General features: G+C 46.6%; 2 protein-coding genes across 3 annotated transcripts in view; both read left to right on the forward strand.

Moving 5' to 3' along the window:
* LOC144937132 (sodium/potassium/calcium exchanger 3-like) overlaps nt 1-4,998 on the forward strand; it is a 134,440-nt gene extending 129,442 nt beyond the window's left edge. Inside the window, exon 17 of the mRNA XM_078864425.1 lies at nt 2,010-4,998. Within this exon, the coding sequence (XP_078720551.1) occupies nt 2,010-2,159 (150 nt within the window). The 3' untranslated portion in view covers nt 2,160-4,998. The remainder of the gene's footprint in view (nt 1-2,009) is intronic.
* A 9,067-nt stretch (nt 4,999-14,065) lies between these two features.
* The window catches only part of LOC144937134 (ras and Rab interactor 2-like), a 32,940-nt gene continuing 29,458 nt past the window's right edge, over nt 14,066-17,547 (forward strand). For both annotated transcript variants that reach the window (XM_078864426.1, XM_078864427.1), the window contains exon 1: nt 14,066-14,570. The gene's annotated coding sequence lies outside the window, so the exon portion shown is untranslated. The remainder of the gene's footprint in view (nt 14,571-17,547) is intronic.

Genomic DNA, 17,547 nt, shown 5'->3' on the forward strand with positions numbered 1-17,547 from the left:
GGTGGATGGTTTCAACACATTTATACTTACGCAATCTAACCCAAAAACCTTTCTTTTGAAAAATATTCTGATTGTCTTCTGATTCTGTGTTGGTTGGAGCCCATTATCCGGCAATGGCGTGGCATTTCCGTCAGAGAGCCCGTGGTGATAATGGGAGTGTATTTTTCGAGGGAGATCTGCAAATCGATGGCAATACGACCCTGTCGAAATTTTTTTTGTCAAGAATAGAAAGTCATTACGCGCGGTTGGAATATTAAACGTCACATCGACAAACTCGCATTGATTAGAGTGCCGCTTAATTGCTACGATGCATTAACGGCGGTTGTAAAAGTTTAGATAACGCGGACGTGAAGCTTTTGTCGGCGTTATCCCCGAATGGACGTGTGCGTGCGTGTGTGCGTGTGTGGGCGGACGAACTGGGGAGCGGTGGTGTAGCGGTTAGCGCCACGCTGCGCTACGAACCCGGCGACCCGAGTTCGATTCCCGCTCACAGCCAACACCCAGTGACGATTATCTTAACCGGTCCTGGGCCTCCCCTAGGTCGACTCAGCCTCAAATAAGTACCTGGTGCGCTGTGTAAACATCGCCACTGTGGAGACAAAGGCGGCCGGGCAGTGGTGCTGACCACCCAACCCCCTCGTGTGCCGTGCCGGCCTTCACAGGTGCTCGCTAACAGCACTTGCCCCCAACAGTCTGCTAAGGTTACACAGGGGATCTTTGTCTTTGTCCGAACTGCTCCGACTCGAGGCAAGGTCGGCGTTTGTCGCACGGCCGAAATGCGGACACGACCTCAAAACTCCTGACGACGACGGCTGCGTCCGACTCTCACGGCGGAGCCCCCGCATGGGCCGCCGTTACATAACGCGCCATCTGTGCGACTGGCTGCTGATGCTAACGTTGGGATCGGACGTGCCAAAGCAAAGAGCGCAGAAGCGAGCGTGTCACACGGGTTATTTTAAGTCGGGTTTATCCAGATAAATGGTAACCCCCCCCCCCCCATACACACATTAATCTACATCGCGTGTTTTTTTCATTGTTTCTGGAACCAAAACTTTTTTTTTAATCGCCTGCAAATCTACCATCGGGAGGGAATTCTTGTTTACAGCGGCGGCGGCGGCAGGGCGAGCAGCTCAAACATGGGGAGGTTTGCGAGTTCGCATCCCGGATGTGGGGGGGTTTACTCAGCCCATCATCTTCATCATCTCTCTGTGGTCGATAACAATTACAACCTCCCCACACCCCCACCAAGAAGATTGTGAAATTTCCACCAATGAGTCAGGGTTGTGGACAGGACATGATCACTGCCTCGATGCTCATTCGAATAAGAAATAACTTTGACACATCATTATTAATTTGTTTTTAAAACATGATTATCAATTTTGATTTAAAGATTTTGTGACTGCAGGGATTCATATTGTCAATCATCATCAGGTGTGTCACACCTTGTGTTGCAGTCGAAACGTCGTGAGAATTTATTGTTTTATATTTTTATTATTTTATTGTTTCCCTTCTACGTGACTTTACCGAAAGAACCAAGAATATGCTTATCAAAGTGCCTTCTAATCTAATGGTCAAAACTATAACGATGATAACATAGTCCACGGACCAGAGCGGAGAGTGGTACACCACCTGTGGCAAGCAGAACTTTAGCCATGCCATATGGCTGCTTTGACTGAATTACTTGATGAACCATCTAAAACGGTTATCGCACAATGCACCGTCAATTGCTTCATGAAACAAATGAGAACCACTCTAGCTATGCAACCTCAGGTTGTACCGACCAGTGCGATATCTGGCCTGGGATCTCGCAAAATCTTTTACATCTTTGGTGCTGCTTGCTTGCTGGGCCGTTCGACGTTTTGGGCCTGTACTCGAAAACAGTTTCACGTGAAAAGAAAGAAAAAAAAAAACGATTTGCACGCCAGTATGTGGAGGCCATCATCCAGCAGTGGATAGACATGAGAGACTGATCTGTCCCCCCCCCGCACCTCTCCTCATCATGTGTGCAGGTGCTCGCCGTCGGCCTCAACAAGTGGAGACTGGACAAGAAATTGGGCCTCGGCTGTTTGCTGCTCTACGTGGTGTTCATCAGCTTCTCCATCCTCATCGAGTTCAACGTCTTCACGTTCGTCAACCTGCCCACGTGCCGCGAGAAATGAGCTCATACCACCCCCTCGCCCCTCCCCGTGTACCCCCCTCCACCCCCATCACTCCCCTCCCAATACCTTCCTTTGGGATGACCGTCAATAGTCGTACTGCACCAGCCATGGTCTCCTTGCTAGGATGGCAGGGAGATTATAGAGGCCATTGATGAAAGGTGGTGGGGAAAAAAACTAAAAATTGCAAGTGCTTCGTTCTGAAAAGATGTGTGCACAGGGTTGTGGTGACATTGAATGACATTTCGCTGCTGCTGGAAAGTCTGATGTACGTTGTCGTCATTTCTTTCTTTCTCTCTCTCTCTCTCTCCGAAACGTTCTGTTCGTTTTGTCTGTCGATACGATGCTGGGTGTAGTTTTGCTTGTGAGAGAGATGAATAGAATCGATGTTCTGCAGGTGGCAAAACTTGCCAGGGCTTGAGACGAGTGGCTTATTCTGGTATCGTTGAATCAAAGCAATGTTTGCACTGGGTGTTTCTGTTAATTTATATTATTTTACTTGACATGTGTGATTTCTGCACGGATAAATGACTGTAAATCAATTACACTTAATTCCATTTTGCTGTAAACTACTGATATAAATTTCAGGTTTACATAATTACTGCATATAATGTTTACCTTAATTTATTGCAAGAAAGCAATCGTATAACAATGATAGCGCTTAGGTTTTTTTTTCATTTCATATTTGCTACACATCACTCGAACGGTAATGGTAACTATTTACGGCAATTGTTTTTCGTAGCAGGTACAGTATGTCCCTTAACTGGAAATCGAATTTATTTTGCAGTGTAGTAATCCTGCAAGAAAAAGAGGATTGTTTTCCAGCCATTCTCAATCCGCCGATGGTTGAAGGCTTCCCCAGGACCATAGGCAGTTGTTGGGTGGGCGGGCGGAGGCAGGGGGGAGGGGGTGGAGGTTTGCCACGCTTCACCACGCTGGTCAGTGCGGGTTGCCGATGCGGGGGGGCTGGGGGGACCTGAGACATCGACTCGCCACTAATGTTAGCCGTTGCCGGCTCGTGAATCTCGGCTTGTCGGGTTCAGAGACGCAGCGGCACTCCCCCGCCGTACCAACCGCTTGCACCCCTAGCGGGGGGATTCGAGGGGAATTACAAATGAAAGTGCAAGGCTCGAGGGAAATATTTAAATTGGGCATCTGCCATCCATCCCGAAGCCCCCGCGAGGCCGCATCTGCACGTACAACTTGCCCGGCCTCCGAGCTCAGGGTGCATTCGGTTGCGTTGTGCGGCAAAGTTGGCCGTGTTTTTCGGCAGCATTCTGAACAAGCTGCTGAACAGACGTTTCCCCCCAGTGGCGAGGGAGGCAAGGGTTCACATTTTGTATTCTGCCCGGCAGTTGTGTATACAATTTGGCCTTGTGGCATGCGGGGAGGATGGGTGGGGGGGGGGTTCCCCATTGTCACCAAGCACACGAAGCGAAGTTTTGGGGCTCGGCTCACGATCCGATGTCCCTCGGCCTCGTGTCAAGAGCCACGAGATAATTCGCTGTAATTTTATTTTTTTTTAGTACCATAATTGCACCAAAATTAAGCAACGGTAACGCAAGGACACTTAGGCCATTAACAACAATTTAGATGTTTTTATTTGTAATGCTCTGTGAGGTTTATTTTTTACAATTAAGAAAAACAAAATAATGGCGAATATGATTGTTGTATTTAATGAGCGGTATTATAAGCAGTGAAACCAGCGGTTGTAAATAACCCACAACACACATGCAACCAAGTTAAGAGTGCGTTTGCTTTAAGTTTTGTAGACGTTATACTGTATCTATAAGTCAAAAAAACGCACACCGGATAGGACATACATCATCACTCGACGTCTGTGCAATGGTAGCTATTACTCCATCGCAATCTCGGTCACCATCCTCATCACTACTATATTCACCAAATGAACAACACATACAAATATCGTAACCTTAGACGAGTGTGCAGATTCCTGCTAATAATGGATCATTTCTTGGATTTTTTAAACGACGCATTTCTAAAAAAAATGCTTTCTCTGTTTCTCTCTCTCTCTTCAAATGAAATGAATGTATTTGGGAAAGTAGTATTTTCGTCCACACTGAAAAACAGGAGGAAATCTTTGATGAGATCACTTTATTAGCGTGCATGAATTGTCGAGCGGTGAGGCTGTCTCAACTCCAATATTTGTCGTGCTGTGTCGTAGAATTACTACTTTTTGAATAGTACAAAAAACTGTATGGGAATTGTATTTACACTTTACGGCATGTGCAGGGTTTGTAAAAACAATATATGTATGTACAATTTAAAATATATATATATATGATTTAAAACAAAAATCTAAAATAATTCGTGCAATAAATGTGTGGCTTTTTATACTGCGTGCAACCTTGTCAGAGACGCTTTTGAATTCTGTGTTCATTTAACCGTGCTGCATGGGAATGAATGTTCTCCGTCCTTTGTGAACCTTTGAATGCAACATTCAAATTATTTGAGCAGCATTAATCAAGCTCATTGGGGGCATTTATTCAGTCGTTTGCTAAAAAAAAAAAGTCCCTTTTTACCCAACATTACAATTTTCTCTTCGAATTTTGACCCCTCGTAACACGGTCAACGTTGACCTAATTGAGAATTGGATTTGAACGAAGGCAAAACTATCACGGGGCGGGTATGGCCAAGTGGTTTTAAAATCAACAAAAAAGCTTGAAATAGCGAGATGTTTTTGCCAAGGCTGATACAAGAAAATTTTGTAGTTTGCGTTTTTTTTGTATCGAGAAGTTTCGCTCGGAATGAAATGGAGTGGCGATTTATGTACACGTGTCGGCAATGAAACATGCAGCCTTTAAAACAATAAAAGACATCAAAAACACATCACATCCGGGTCAGTGAATTGTGCATCGCTACCCCTACAGTTTTAAACAAGAAGAATCACCGGTTATAATTGGGTGGTTGTGCATGCAGTGTTTTTCTATCCGTTGTTCATGCAGGTGTCAAATTTGTGTCGTTCAATTTCGCGGTATGGGGAGTGCGAGTCGGTGGATGGGAATTAGTATTTTTTTTTTGAGGTGTGAACGAGTTTGACATTGAGGTCTGAAGCTCTGGATGATGTCACTGTTGGAATGTTTTTTTTCTTCACATTTTGCCGGAGGTTATTTTTCTCTCCATCTTTTGAGTGACTTTGAAAACGTGGTCCCGCTCACCTTAGCTGAGGTCATTACATTTATAAATGACTAGCCATTTGCCCGTCCAAGGACGGGTGTATTGCAGTAAATCTGAAACTTGCAAGCGAAAAGCAGACCGCCACGTGATATTCATTGCATTAATGCGTGTGCAATGTGTAAGGGCGTGGTGAGACAGACCTATTTCATTTGAAGGTTATAATCCCTTGTTCATCGTGACGTCCTTTTTACTTTGATGTGTCAATAGCGTTACGCAGATCACGTGACGTGAGGGTTCTGCCTTTGTCGTGAGGGTTGTGAGTTGACGTTGAGGAGGGGGGAGGAGGCGCCTCGCCCCCCCTCCCAGTTGGAGTGACGTCAGCCGCTAATTATTATGAATGGTGGGGGTGTCCATTTGAAGGACGTCACCTGCTCATGATTATTATTAATGAGGGGGGAGGGTGCTCCATGTGGAGTGACGTCACCTGCGCATCATTAATGAGGGAGGGTTAATGTGGAGGACGTAACATGTTCATGATTAGTATTAAAGAGGAGGGCTGGTCGACGGGGAGTGACGTCACGAGCGTTGCACACAGACATTCTTGGCTCATTATAGTAGGTCATAATAATGGGGGGGGGGGGGGGTCCATTTGGAGGATGTCACTTGCTCATGAATGTTAATTAGGGGGGCTGGTCGATGTGGAGTGACGTCACGAGCTTTAAGGACAGACATTCCTGGGTGATTATAGTCGGTATTTGGTGATGTTGCTGTGTTGGCAGTGGTGCATAAGTACAGCCAAGTCGGTAACACTGGCCTTAAAATAAATAAAAGTATGTTATAGGTGACGTTTCGGGCAATGACCCTTCACAGCACATACATTCTCTGGCCTCTCGATGTGCTGCGACTGGTTGTTGTCCAAGAGGTCACTTAATAACCTTTTATAAGGGAGTGTGATTGAGAAATGTGTTTAGTTTGAATGATTCACTTGAAGACGGACGAGCTGAGTTTACGATTGTATCCTCGTGGGAGTAAGTTAACGAGCAAGAATAGGCCAAATTCCCTTTTGGGGGTGTGGGCTCTAGGGCTAGAACGCCCTCTCGTGGAGGGCCGTCAATCAGCATTGGCGTGAGCAGACAATTGCAGGGCTGCACCTTTACCCCGGTCACCGCATAAGTTACGCTCAAACAAATCGGCACACGTACAACATTTTTAAATCCTTTATATTAAGTTCACTTGCTTGCTTGCTTAGGACCGTGCAAATCTTTCGGTCGTTTTTTAACCCACTTCCCGTGATCCAATCGAGCTGACATTTTGCACACAGACTCGTTGTGCGTGGCAATGCATGTTCGTTTTTCCAAAATTTTACACTTTTTAGGACAAAAATATTGTATTTAATTACCAATTGCTTAATGCTGCCATGCAATCATCTGACCCATAGGTGGCAGCCATCTCAAGCCAGAGGACGAGAGGACTCTAGCCGCCACGCATCTAAAGGATTTATAGTGAAAAACTTTGTTTTTACGGGTTATACTTGTTACGGTTTTTAAAGCACCATATTGTGGCCACAGACAAAATGACACGTTTGCGTCTTCACTTTAAACGCGAGTTACATTTATCCATGGTAGAGATGACGTTATCTCGTTCAATGTTTACACGCGAGCTGAAGCCGATTCCATCCACGGCTTGCAATCATCTCGCCACCTCGTGGGCAGAATGAGGTACAGCGACACAAACAAATAGAGCGGTGACCACAGCCGCACAGGGTGATCGATCCGTTTAGAGATACCCCACTAAAATATGGTGGAGCTTATATCGGGCAGCGTTCTTCATTGCAAGCCCCGCGGGGGGCACTAGCGGCCCCTGGTGGCATTTAGTGTGGCCCCTGACGTGCGCCCCCCCCCCCCCGTCATCATCATCATCATCGTGCTGCTGTCAAACCCCAATGGTTTCAAATGCGTGGCGGCCCCCTCTGAAAATTAGTGAAGAACAATTTCGATTTAAAGCTTTCGTGAGTGCAGGGATTCATCTTCTTGGTTCTTTCGGTAAAGTCACGTAGAAGGGAAATAATAAAATAAAAAAACATAATAAAATACAATTCTCACGACGTTTCGGCCACAACGCAAGCAGCCGTCCTCAGGTTCTTCACCTGAGGACGACCTGAGGACGGCTGCTTGCGTTGTGGCCGAAACGTCGTGAGAATTGTATTTTAATTATGTTTTCTTTCTAATATTTTATTATTTCCCTTCTACGTGACTTTACCGATAAAACCAAGAAGATAGTGAAGAACACTTATATAGAGAACCCAACATGTTATTTCATGGGCTCTACACGCCTCCCACCAATCTCAATTCGCTCATTAACTCCTTTAACGCGTGAGACGTGGAGCCGTCACTTTCGCAATATTCAATCGGCTTGTTGAAAATGAAATTAAGAGCCAATGGTCATTAAGAAATCAGTGGGGTGTCTGTAAACAGATCGCCATGGTGTCATTGGATTGGACACACTCTTCCAGATACGGTGGATATTTGAGAAGGAATCCAACTCGTTTTTTGCAGATGTCATTCCTGAGCGCCCTTTTGCAAGGATGAAGATACGTTTTAAAGCGTGTTCCTCTGTGTCAACGTTTTGCCCCGGCAAACCTCCTGGGCTTGACCGCGGTGTTGCGATTCGTGTCGATCAGCGCAAGACTGTGGCTTTCATCCAGCAAGTGCATTGACCATGGCTGGGGATTGTGATTGGCAGACTTGCGGCTGTCGGGGAAACTGAGGGCGGTGGCAGCGGTGGTGATGGTGAGTGAGCGGTGGTGGTGGGGAACGGTGGCGCAGCGGTTAGCGCGCTGCGTTACAAACCCGGCGACCCGGGTTTCGATTCCTGCTCACGCTCGACACCAGCGACGATTATCTGAACCGGTCCTGGGCCTCCCCTAGGTCGACCCAGCCTCCAATGAGTACCTGTTGCGGTGTGTAAACATCGCCACTGGGGAGACAAAGGCGGCCGGGCGTGGTGCTGGCCACCCACCCCCTCGTGTTCCGTGCCGACCTTCATAGGTGCTCGCTAACAGCACTTGCTCCAACAGTCTGTTCAGGCTAAACCGGGAATCTTTGTCTTTTGTGGTATGAGGGGCTTGGTTTGTGGCCGGGATTGTAAGGTCATGTGAATTAAACATCGCCAAAAAAATATCTTGCAAATATACGCCGTTCATAATGAAACGTGTAAGCACGATAAATCCCATTACCATATTAATTTAGAGATGTGTTACATCTAACCCCGTGTGTAAATCCATATCTAAGGAGTGTGCGGGGAGAAGGGGGGCTTTTTAATGGAAAAATGAAACGCTTCGTTTTGATTCAAACTCCAATAAGCCTTTAGACAATGACCGTGATATTTTCCCTGAACAACATTCACACCTTTCAGCTGTAGAAAATTAATAGCGTAATTAAAACAAAAATTTCCACCGCCAATTATGCACGCTTTTTATTTGTAGTGTGCGCGGGGAAATGCTCAGCTACCGTGAAAGCAAAACTAATTGGGCATTTGCTGGAATATGTTCCTGTTGCAATCCAGAACAGAGCTCACCGCCGGTTCGATCTTCCGGCGCGGCACTTAAAACAATGGGGCATGTTCATAAAATCCCCCCACCCCCATCTCTGGTCCACACAGCAGTTTATTGATCGGCACGTCGGTGGCGTATAGTGGGGTAAAGTGTGTGGTACTCCCACGTGGGCCAGCGTGGAAGTGTAGGCCAAAAATACCCTCTCGAGAGACACTCTTGAGCTCCCGCTAGTGGACGCCCCGCTGCCAACACTTCAATCCGCAATTGCAGGGCTGCACCTTTACCTTTCATAGCAGTAAAATAAAGCCACGCCATGGTCGCTACCTCTAGAAAGTGCAGTGACAGGAATTTGATATGCAAATTCCTTTGTCAAGGCGCTCTTCCCCCTCCAACCCAGCTTAAATATACGCTGCCAAGCGTGGTGGTGTTCATTCAGACACTGTCTTTCCGACAGACCTGTTCTTCATCTGAGGACGGCTGCTTGCGTTGTGGCCGAAACGTCGTGAGAATTATTTTATTTATGTTTTATTTTTATTATTTTATTATGTCCCTTCTACGTGACTTTACCGAAAGAACCAAGAAGAGGAATTTGTTGTTTAGCTGCTATAGAATGCGTGAGTAGTTTTTTCCCCCACATGCTCGAATATTTCACCAAAAGGTTAGCGGTGGGGGAAAAAATGGTCTTGTTTCTTTTTTTGTGAACAAAAATGAGCAATTTTTTCCAAGATCTCTGTTCAACATTTGGCAGAGTTCCCCATTTTTACTTCCCCAAGCAGAAATTTGGGGGCGTTAAATGTTCCAAAAAAGAAATTGGCAGCGTCTCTTCTGTGATGCTGCACACTTTAATCTGACAGTCACATTTTGGCACTTGTGAAATAATTAAATTAGTCATAGACTCATAGACTAATAGCATATAGCAGCCATCAAAACCGCATTTCGTCAAAAAGCAGTGATTTCCATGCTCAAATTAGCACTGTGGCGTTGCTGATTTCCTGTTTACAGCCCTGAGCCAGTGATTAACAACTCCCTGTTCCTATGACGGGGCAGGTCTAACCGTAGGATAACTACGTTTGACTTCCCCATGAAGTGGTACTCATTTGACCGATCTCACAGGGATGATGGGTGGAATGGAAATAATAAAATAATAAAAATAAAACATAATAAAATAACTCTCACGACGTTACAGCCACAACGCAAGCAGCCGTCCTCAGGTGAAGAACAGGTATGTCGATAAGACTCTGACTTTACCGAAAGAACCAAGCAGATGAATCCCTGCAGTCACGAAAGCTTTCAATCGAAATGATGGGTGAAGTCAACCTCCCAACGTGGATTTGAACTCGCAACCCCTGACTGCGGACCGCTCGCTTTACTATTGAGCCACCTGGCAAACCGCATATGCCCGATTACAAATGCTGTGATTCACAAAGCACGTGCGCCCCTCTCCAGCCAGTGTATTCCCACAACACGGTGGCATGAGATGTAACTACATTGCCCGGTATACAGGAGGTCGTGGGTTCAATCCTGATCCCGACCCTGATGCCTTTATTATTTGGAGTTGTGGACACGTGGATTTTTCTCCCGGTCGTCCAGTTTGTTTTCCTCAACGTTGAGAAACATGCTTTTAGACTATTTGGCTGCTTTACATTTCCATATGATAAGCCACTTCGTTGAGCTATCGTTTGTGGCTAGGTTGGTTTCTTAAAAAGAGCTGTGTAGCTCATTGGGCCTTACCTGGTAAAATAAAATAAAAATGGTTTAAATAATTTTACCTCTGTATGTGCACCACACAGCTACAGCAAACGTTATAGGAGATCAACCTCAGATTTGGGACCACAATCACACTGACAGTGTGCTCCAGCCAAGTGTCATGTTTACTCATGCAACATACATCATATGTATAGAGACCCTCAAGCTGTCTGCGTCTGTCTGTTTGTGCTTTTGTCTCTGTGTCATCTCAGCCAGTCATCTCAGTCAATCAATCGATGGCACCTGGGTCTGTCCCGTGACCTCCTGCCAGAGGTCGCAAACGGGTTTTGATTCCTTACCCGTACCCGGCCGCACCAGGGTCGCAAACGGGTACCCGTACCCTACCCGTACCCGGCCGAATACGGGTAAGGTACGAGTATCGGGTACTTGATTGCGACCTCTGGGATGAAGCCATGTTGCAGGCGCGGGTGGGTTGATTCTAGGAACCTGAATTGTGAGAAGAGACAAGACGTTGGGAAATGAGTGACAAACGGTTACTCACCAGTGACTCACGGCCTACCCGTACCCGTACCCGGCCGCACCAGGGTCGCAAATGGGTACCCGTACCCATACCCGGCCGGGTACGGGTAGCCGGGTATCGGGTAGGGTACGGGTATCGGGTACCCGGTTGCGACCTCTGCCTCCTGCACCTAGCTTGGCACAGCAGTCAACCCATGGCACCTGGTTCTGTCCCGTGACCTCCCGTACCTAGCCTGGCACAGCAGTCAACCAATGGCACCTGGGTCTGAACCGTGACCTCCTGTCAGCGAGCCTTCTACACTTCACGTGGCCTCAAAGTGCACCTAGCCTGGCACAAGCGCCGTGGTGACGTCACCACCACTTTGTAGCGAGTGGCTGCTGTTGTGAATGTGCGTTGTCTCTGTGGTATTTACTCTCTCTCTCTCTCTTCGTCTCTCTGTGTCCATACATCTGGCTTGTGTCTTTGTGCGTGTGTTTGTTGTTCTCTAACTGTTCTTGTGTCTCTGTGTATGTGTGTGTGTGTCTGTCTGTCTGCCTGTGTCTTGTATTTGTGTGTCTCCCTCTCTCTGGCTGTATTGCTGCGTCTTTGTCTATATGTGCATCGATGTTGTCACTGGGGCTTCTCTCTTTGTGTGTGCATGTTCCTGTCTGTATTTCCCTCTGTGTCTATGCCATGTGAAGTAACTCTAAAATAACTATTGGCACGCCAACTTAAAACCGTTCCCCATCGGGAAACTGATAGAATGTATTTATTACCTGGCTTCATGGTGTCAAATTCAGTCTTATTATCCGCCCTGTCTCTCTGAGCTACTTGTGTGCTATGAAGTAGGGTGTTTGCTTGAAACGTCACCTCATCTATATTTCCTTTTAAGGCCGCACACTGTTGTGACGAATGTGTTGAGTGGTTTCTCATTACGAAACTCTCATCACCCGTAATTGACCGCGCAAGGTATGACGACGCGGAGCCTGATTCACACACACGACCGACGAGACATCCTCACAAGCAAGCGATACACCATTCCGCCACGCCTGATGCAATAATCTGCCTCATTAACCGGCCCAATGTAAAACTACAGATGTCGCTCTACAAACCATATAACAACCGTACAAATAATAACAAAGATTTATAGATTCGAATGCAGAACAATGCACTCACATACCCAAAGGCAATTTAACGCGCAGTAGGCTTTCGCGACAAATATTTTCCATAATTAAGGTTTGTTTGGGTTAGATCGCGTTTTTTGGGTGAAGTGATCAAACCAAAAACACCTCTATTACGTACCCACAGGCAACTATAACTCTTTTTTAGTTCACCAGGTAAGGCCCACTCAGCTATATAGCTCTTTTATCAGAAGCGACCTGACCACATATGATAGCTCAACAAAGTGGCTTATCGTGTGGACATTTACAGCAGCCAAATATTCTAAACGCTCATCAATTCTAAATGTGTAGGTGGAAAACTGTAGGACCCAGAGAAACATCCACGCGACCACGGGGAGAACAGGACAACTCCAAATGTACAGGGTCGAGATCGAACCCACGACCTCCTGTATACCAGGCAAGGTAGTTAACATCTCGCCACTCACACAGAGATCTATAGATTCGAATACAGAACAATAGCGATTCACGTAAAGAATACATTCACATAGAGACCCATAGATTCAGGCAAAAATATATAGATTAACATACAGAACAATAAATACACTCACACAGAGACCCATTGACTCACAGATGTATAATAAGGAGACATGATCACAGCAGCGATGCAAAATCTGATTGCTTAGTTATCGTGGATAAATTCGATTAGCTATAAAGCTCTTTTTCACAGATGTCCAGTAAAGGCGGGTCAGTAAATTACAACAAACACACAATACAAAAACATGCTAGGAGTATAAAGTATCGGAAAGGTACTCGTAGGTAAAAAATTAAATAAAAATTTAATAAAAGTAATAATACAAATAAAATTATTACTTTCTATTATTACTTTTATTAATTTTATTAATTTTTAATTTAATTTTTTACCTACGTGACTTTACCGAAAAAACCTAAGAGTATGAATCCTTACAGTCACGAAAACTTCAAATCTAGATATCGGAAAGGTAAGCAAATCGTTCAAAATAAATCCATCATAATACAGCAAACCCGCTAATCCGGGCGCAATCATCCGTCTCATGAAGACTGATGGCCTTAATCTAAGTTGTCTTGTGGTTGTTGTTGTTTGACTTGCATCCCACTGGGATTTTTGCACACAGTGTTGGTGTACGGTGCTTTTTCTGCAATATTTTGCTGTCTTCTCTTGGATTTTATGTTTGCACTTAGTCACTTTAAGATGTTTTCTTGTCCATGTTTTTGTTTTTTGTTTGTTGCGTTTGCACCCGATTCAAGAGCCGAATGGCTCACAGGGCTATACCTAATCAATGAACTTGAACTTGATGAACCACCTCGCTGTAGAAGGACAGCTGGCCCGCTCTCTGCCAATGTCAGCCACGTGGTGAAGAAGTGGACAGACCAGCCCTTAAGACCCCACAACAATAACAAAAGCAGCCGTAAAAAATACTCGTTTCTCTTTATTTCTTTAGAACTGAAAGCTCATTTCTTTAGAACTTCGTTCCGTGCGTTCAGTTTGTCGTCTTTCATCCCACCACCACCCCACCGCGCACCGGTTTTACGCACGGTGCGAAAGAAGTTGGACATCCACAAGAAGTTGGACATCCACAAGAAGTTGACGAGGAGGCGATTGATTCCCGTGTTGGCAGCAGAGGGCGTCCCCGTGTGAACGTTGTGGGGGCTGCCCGGGCTGCCCGGACGGGCGGGCGACGTCTGCCTGACGTCAGGACGGAGGAAGGGGGACTTCGGTCTGAGCGAATGGGAGGGGGAGCAATGTTCTTCACGTTTCTCTGTGTGTGTGGTTTTTTTAAAATGCCGCTTTTATTTCATTATTTCTCCGCTTTAAGACCCATAACTCCCTCTCTCTCTCTTTTTGTCTGCTTTTTCTCCTCCTCCTGCTGCTGCTCTTTATTCCGAAAGCAACAAGCGAGCAGCCGCTGACGTCACCGACAAAAAACACAGACGGACACACACTGAGACACACACACGGAGACACACACACTGAGACACACACACTGAGACACACACACTGAGACACACACACTGAGACACACACACGGAGACACACACACTGAGACACACACACTGAGACACACACACTGAGACACACACACTGAGACACACACACTGAGACACACACACGGAGACACACACACGGAGACACAGACACACACGGAGACGCACACACGGAGACACACACACGGACACACACACGGACACACACGGAGACACACAAACACACGGAGACGAAACAAAGTGGCGAGCAAGGCGGGAGAGGATGAGTCGGTGGTGCTGGACATGAGGAGGCGGAGGAGGAGGAAGAGGGACGGCGATGTAGTTCCCGGCGGAGATTCTTAAACTTCTACACACACCGGCCTCACGCTTTGTTGGTGAGTTCTTCTTCAATGCACACTCGTTCACTTTGCACACCCGTGCGGTGTGTGTAGTGTGTGTGGTGTATGTGTAGTGTGTTGTTATTGTGTGTGTGGTGTGTGTGTGTAGTGTGTGTTGTTAGTGTGTGTGTAGTGTGTGTGGGGTGTGTAGTGTGTGTGTGTAGTGTGTGTGTAGTGTGTTGTTATTGTGTGTGTGTGTGGTGTGTGTGTGGTGTGTGTGTAGTGTGTGTGTAGTGTGTTATTATTGTGTGTGTAGTGTGTGTGTAGTGTGTTGCTATTGTGTGTGTCGTGTGTGTGGTGTGTGTAGTGTGGTGTGTGTAGTGTGTGTGGTGTGTGTGTGGTTTGTGTGTGCGGCGGAGTTTTAAACTCCACATTGTCTTTGCGTTTTTGTGTTTGGTTCACCGCCGCCACCACCACCATCATCACCATCCTCGCCATCATCAACAACTTCATACCAGCGGTGTCAACTTTGGAGCCGCGCCGTTGAATTCGTCGCTTCGTTCGCTGTTGTTGTTGTTGGGTGATGCCTTATTTTGGTTAGGTAAAGTTGTGGGTAAACCGTTGGACAAGAGGCGCCAATCGTCGTCATTTATCCTCAACGCTGTTGACCACGTCTAGAGCAGAGACACCCGTGTGGAGTTTTACGGTGTGAAACATCCACAATAATAACGATTAATAATTATTACACCACGCGAGCTGTGGTGTTATTTAGTCTTCTGTATTCTATTGCCGATTTTAACGGAACAATGTGTTTGGTTTTTTTTTTGTCATAGAATCACACACGCCTCGCACTCGCATTGTCCGGATTATAAGACGCATCCTGTACCAAGCGTGTGCCCGGTGTCAATAATGTTGTTAACTCTTCAACAAAATCTGGTCTCTCTCTCTCTCTACCCTCAAGCAAACCTGATAATACGACGCACCACGTAGCCCACGATCGCTTATAGCCACAATAAAGTGTTTACTGCACAAGAGTAAGAGCGCGTCTTATGATTCTAAACAAAAGGGGGGCAACTTCCAAAGTTTCCTTTCGGGGAGTGGTTCCACGGTTTCCCGGGGACAGACTTTGCAGAAACGTTAAGGGGCGTCGTGCTAATATCTACAATTGTAATCGCTAAAAGTGGCTTTTTATATGTACTTTTGTTTTCATATTCAACTCGGCGGTTGCACTATCCAAGTAAATGTACAACGTTGGTTCGACGTCGATTCATCCGCTGGAATCAGAATCGGATTTCTTTTCCTGGAGGAATCCGAAGAGCGATGAAGCTCTTTGTACAACATTGGGTTCCAACGTCAACCCAACGTTGCATAAATACATTCCTGCGGAGGGAGCTGGTAGAGGAACGTTGGGTTGCTCGGTCAATGGCCAGGGTCAACGGCCAAGGCGTGGTGTATTCCGCAAATATGCCCGACTGTGAGGGCGGGCACAAGCCGGCGTGAGTAGGTTAAACGTTGAGTTGTATAAGGGCACCACGGGGTGACCAGCCCCTTCCCCACCCAGCCCCACCCCTCCCACCCCCCACCCAGCCCCACCCCTCCCACCCCCCACCCCCCACCCAGCCCCACCCCTCCCACCCCCCACCCAGCCCCACCCCTCCAACCCCCCACCCAGCCCTACCCCACCCCCCACCCAGCCCCACCCCTCCCACCCCCCACCCAGCCCCACCCCTCCCACCCCCCACCCAGCCCCACCCTCCCCACCCAGCCCCACCCTCCCCTTCCTGCACGACGGACGGACGGACACAATAATCCCCTGTGGGCTAGTGTAACCAGGAGGTTCCTACCAGTATTACTGGGACATCAACCAACTACGACTGTAGTTGAGATAAGAATGATATATTTGTCTTGATAAGGGAGGAACTCGCGTAACATACCACGGTGTCACAATGTACTCGGACTAACAGACCTTTAGTGACCTTTTTCTACATACTGTATAACCATGCTGGGAGGTTGGATGGTGCATTCATTTGTCGAGTCTGTGTCAAACCCACTGATTTTATCCCATGAATAAGCCACGTGCTCTAAACCAATAGAACATTACAGCTGGTATGTTACAGTCTTAGAATTAGTGAAATTTTGACTGCCAGCTTGTATAGTCTGTGGAAATGTCCTTTTTGGCGTGTTTAGTTCGTTGTCCCCCCCCCGCACCTCCTATTAGCGCTGTTGGCTACGTGCTGTACGAAAGAAGTTCAACATACATACACACATGCCGGCAGTCAACTTCCTTGGTTTGCGTTTCAGTCATGTGCATGTCGTGTTTCGCAACACGTGAGTCCGTTTAACCATCGTGGGTTCCCCTGCCAAAGCTGCAAATAAAATCTAGTCATTGAAAATTTGTGACATGAAGTTTTGCCATTGACAGCGGCACATGGTTTGTTAAAACACTGTAAATAGGCAATGGTTTAAATAGGCTTTCAGTATATGTATTTTTTACCATCCAAAGCTACGCTGCATTTTGTTGGTGAAGTTTTGCACGCCGCAGGTGTGATTTGGTGATGGTTTAAACATCCCTCGTGATTTTTTTGGGTGAGATAATGGACGCAGCAGCTGAGTTGTTTGTGGTGTGACACACCACCGAGGTGTCTCTGCAATGTCTTGCACACCATCGCGGTATTTTGGCAATGACGCATAGCGGCCCGAGATCGTGTCCCATCCCCGCAGAAGGCGGTCTGTCGGTCGGTCAAGTTACAGCGTCAACCAGGCCACTCGTCCGCACCCCGGGGGCATTGACTTCTCGCACATCCACAGCACTTCACCGCTCTTGGCCCGGCCATACCAGAATCACGAGCTCTCCGCGCTGCTGTCGGTTCTAACGCAGGCCTCTTGAAGTGTTCTTTGGTTCTTTCGGTAAAGTCACGTATAAAGATAAAATAATAAATTAAATAATAGCATACTACGACGTTTCGATTGCAACACAAGCAATCTTCATCAGGTATAAAAGAAATAGCAACAAAAATCTAACCAGAAAACTATA

This window comes from Lampetra fluviatilis, chromosome 18 (genome assembly GCF_964198595.1).
Source record: "Lampetra fluviatilis chromosome 18, kcLamFluv1.1, whole genome shotgun sequence".
Classification (NCBI taxonomy): domain Eukaryota; kingdom Metazoa; phylum Chordata; class Hyperoartia; order Petromyzontiformes; family Petromyzontidae; genus Lampetra; species Lampetra fluviatilis.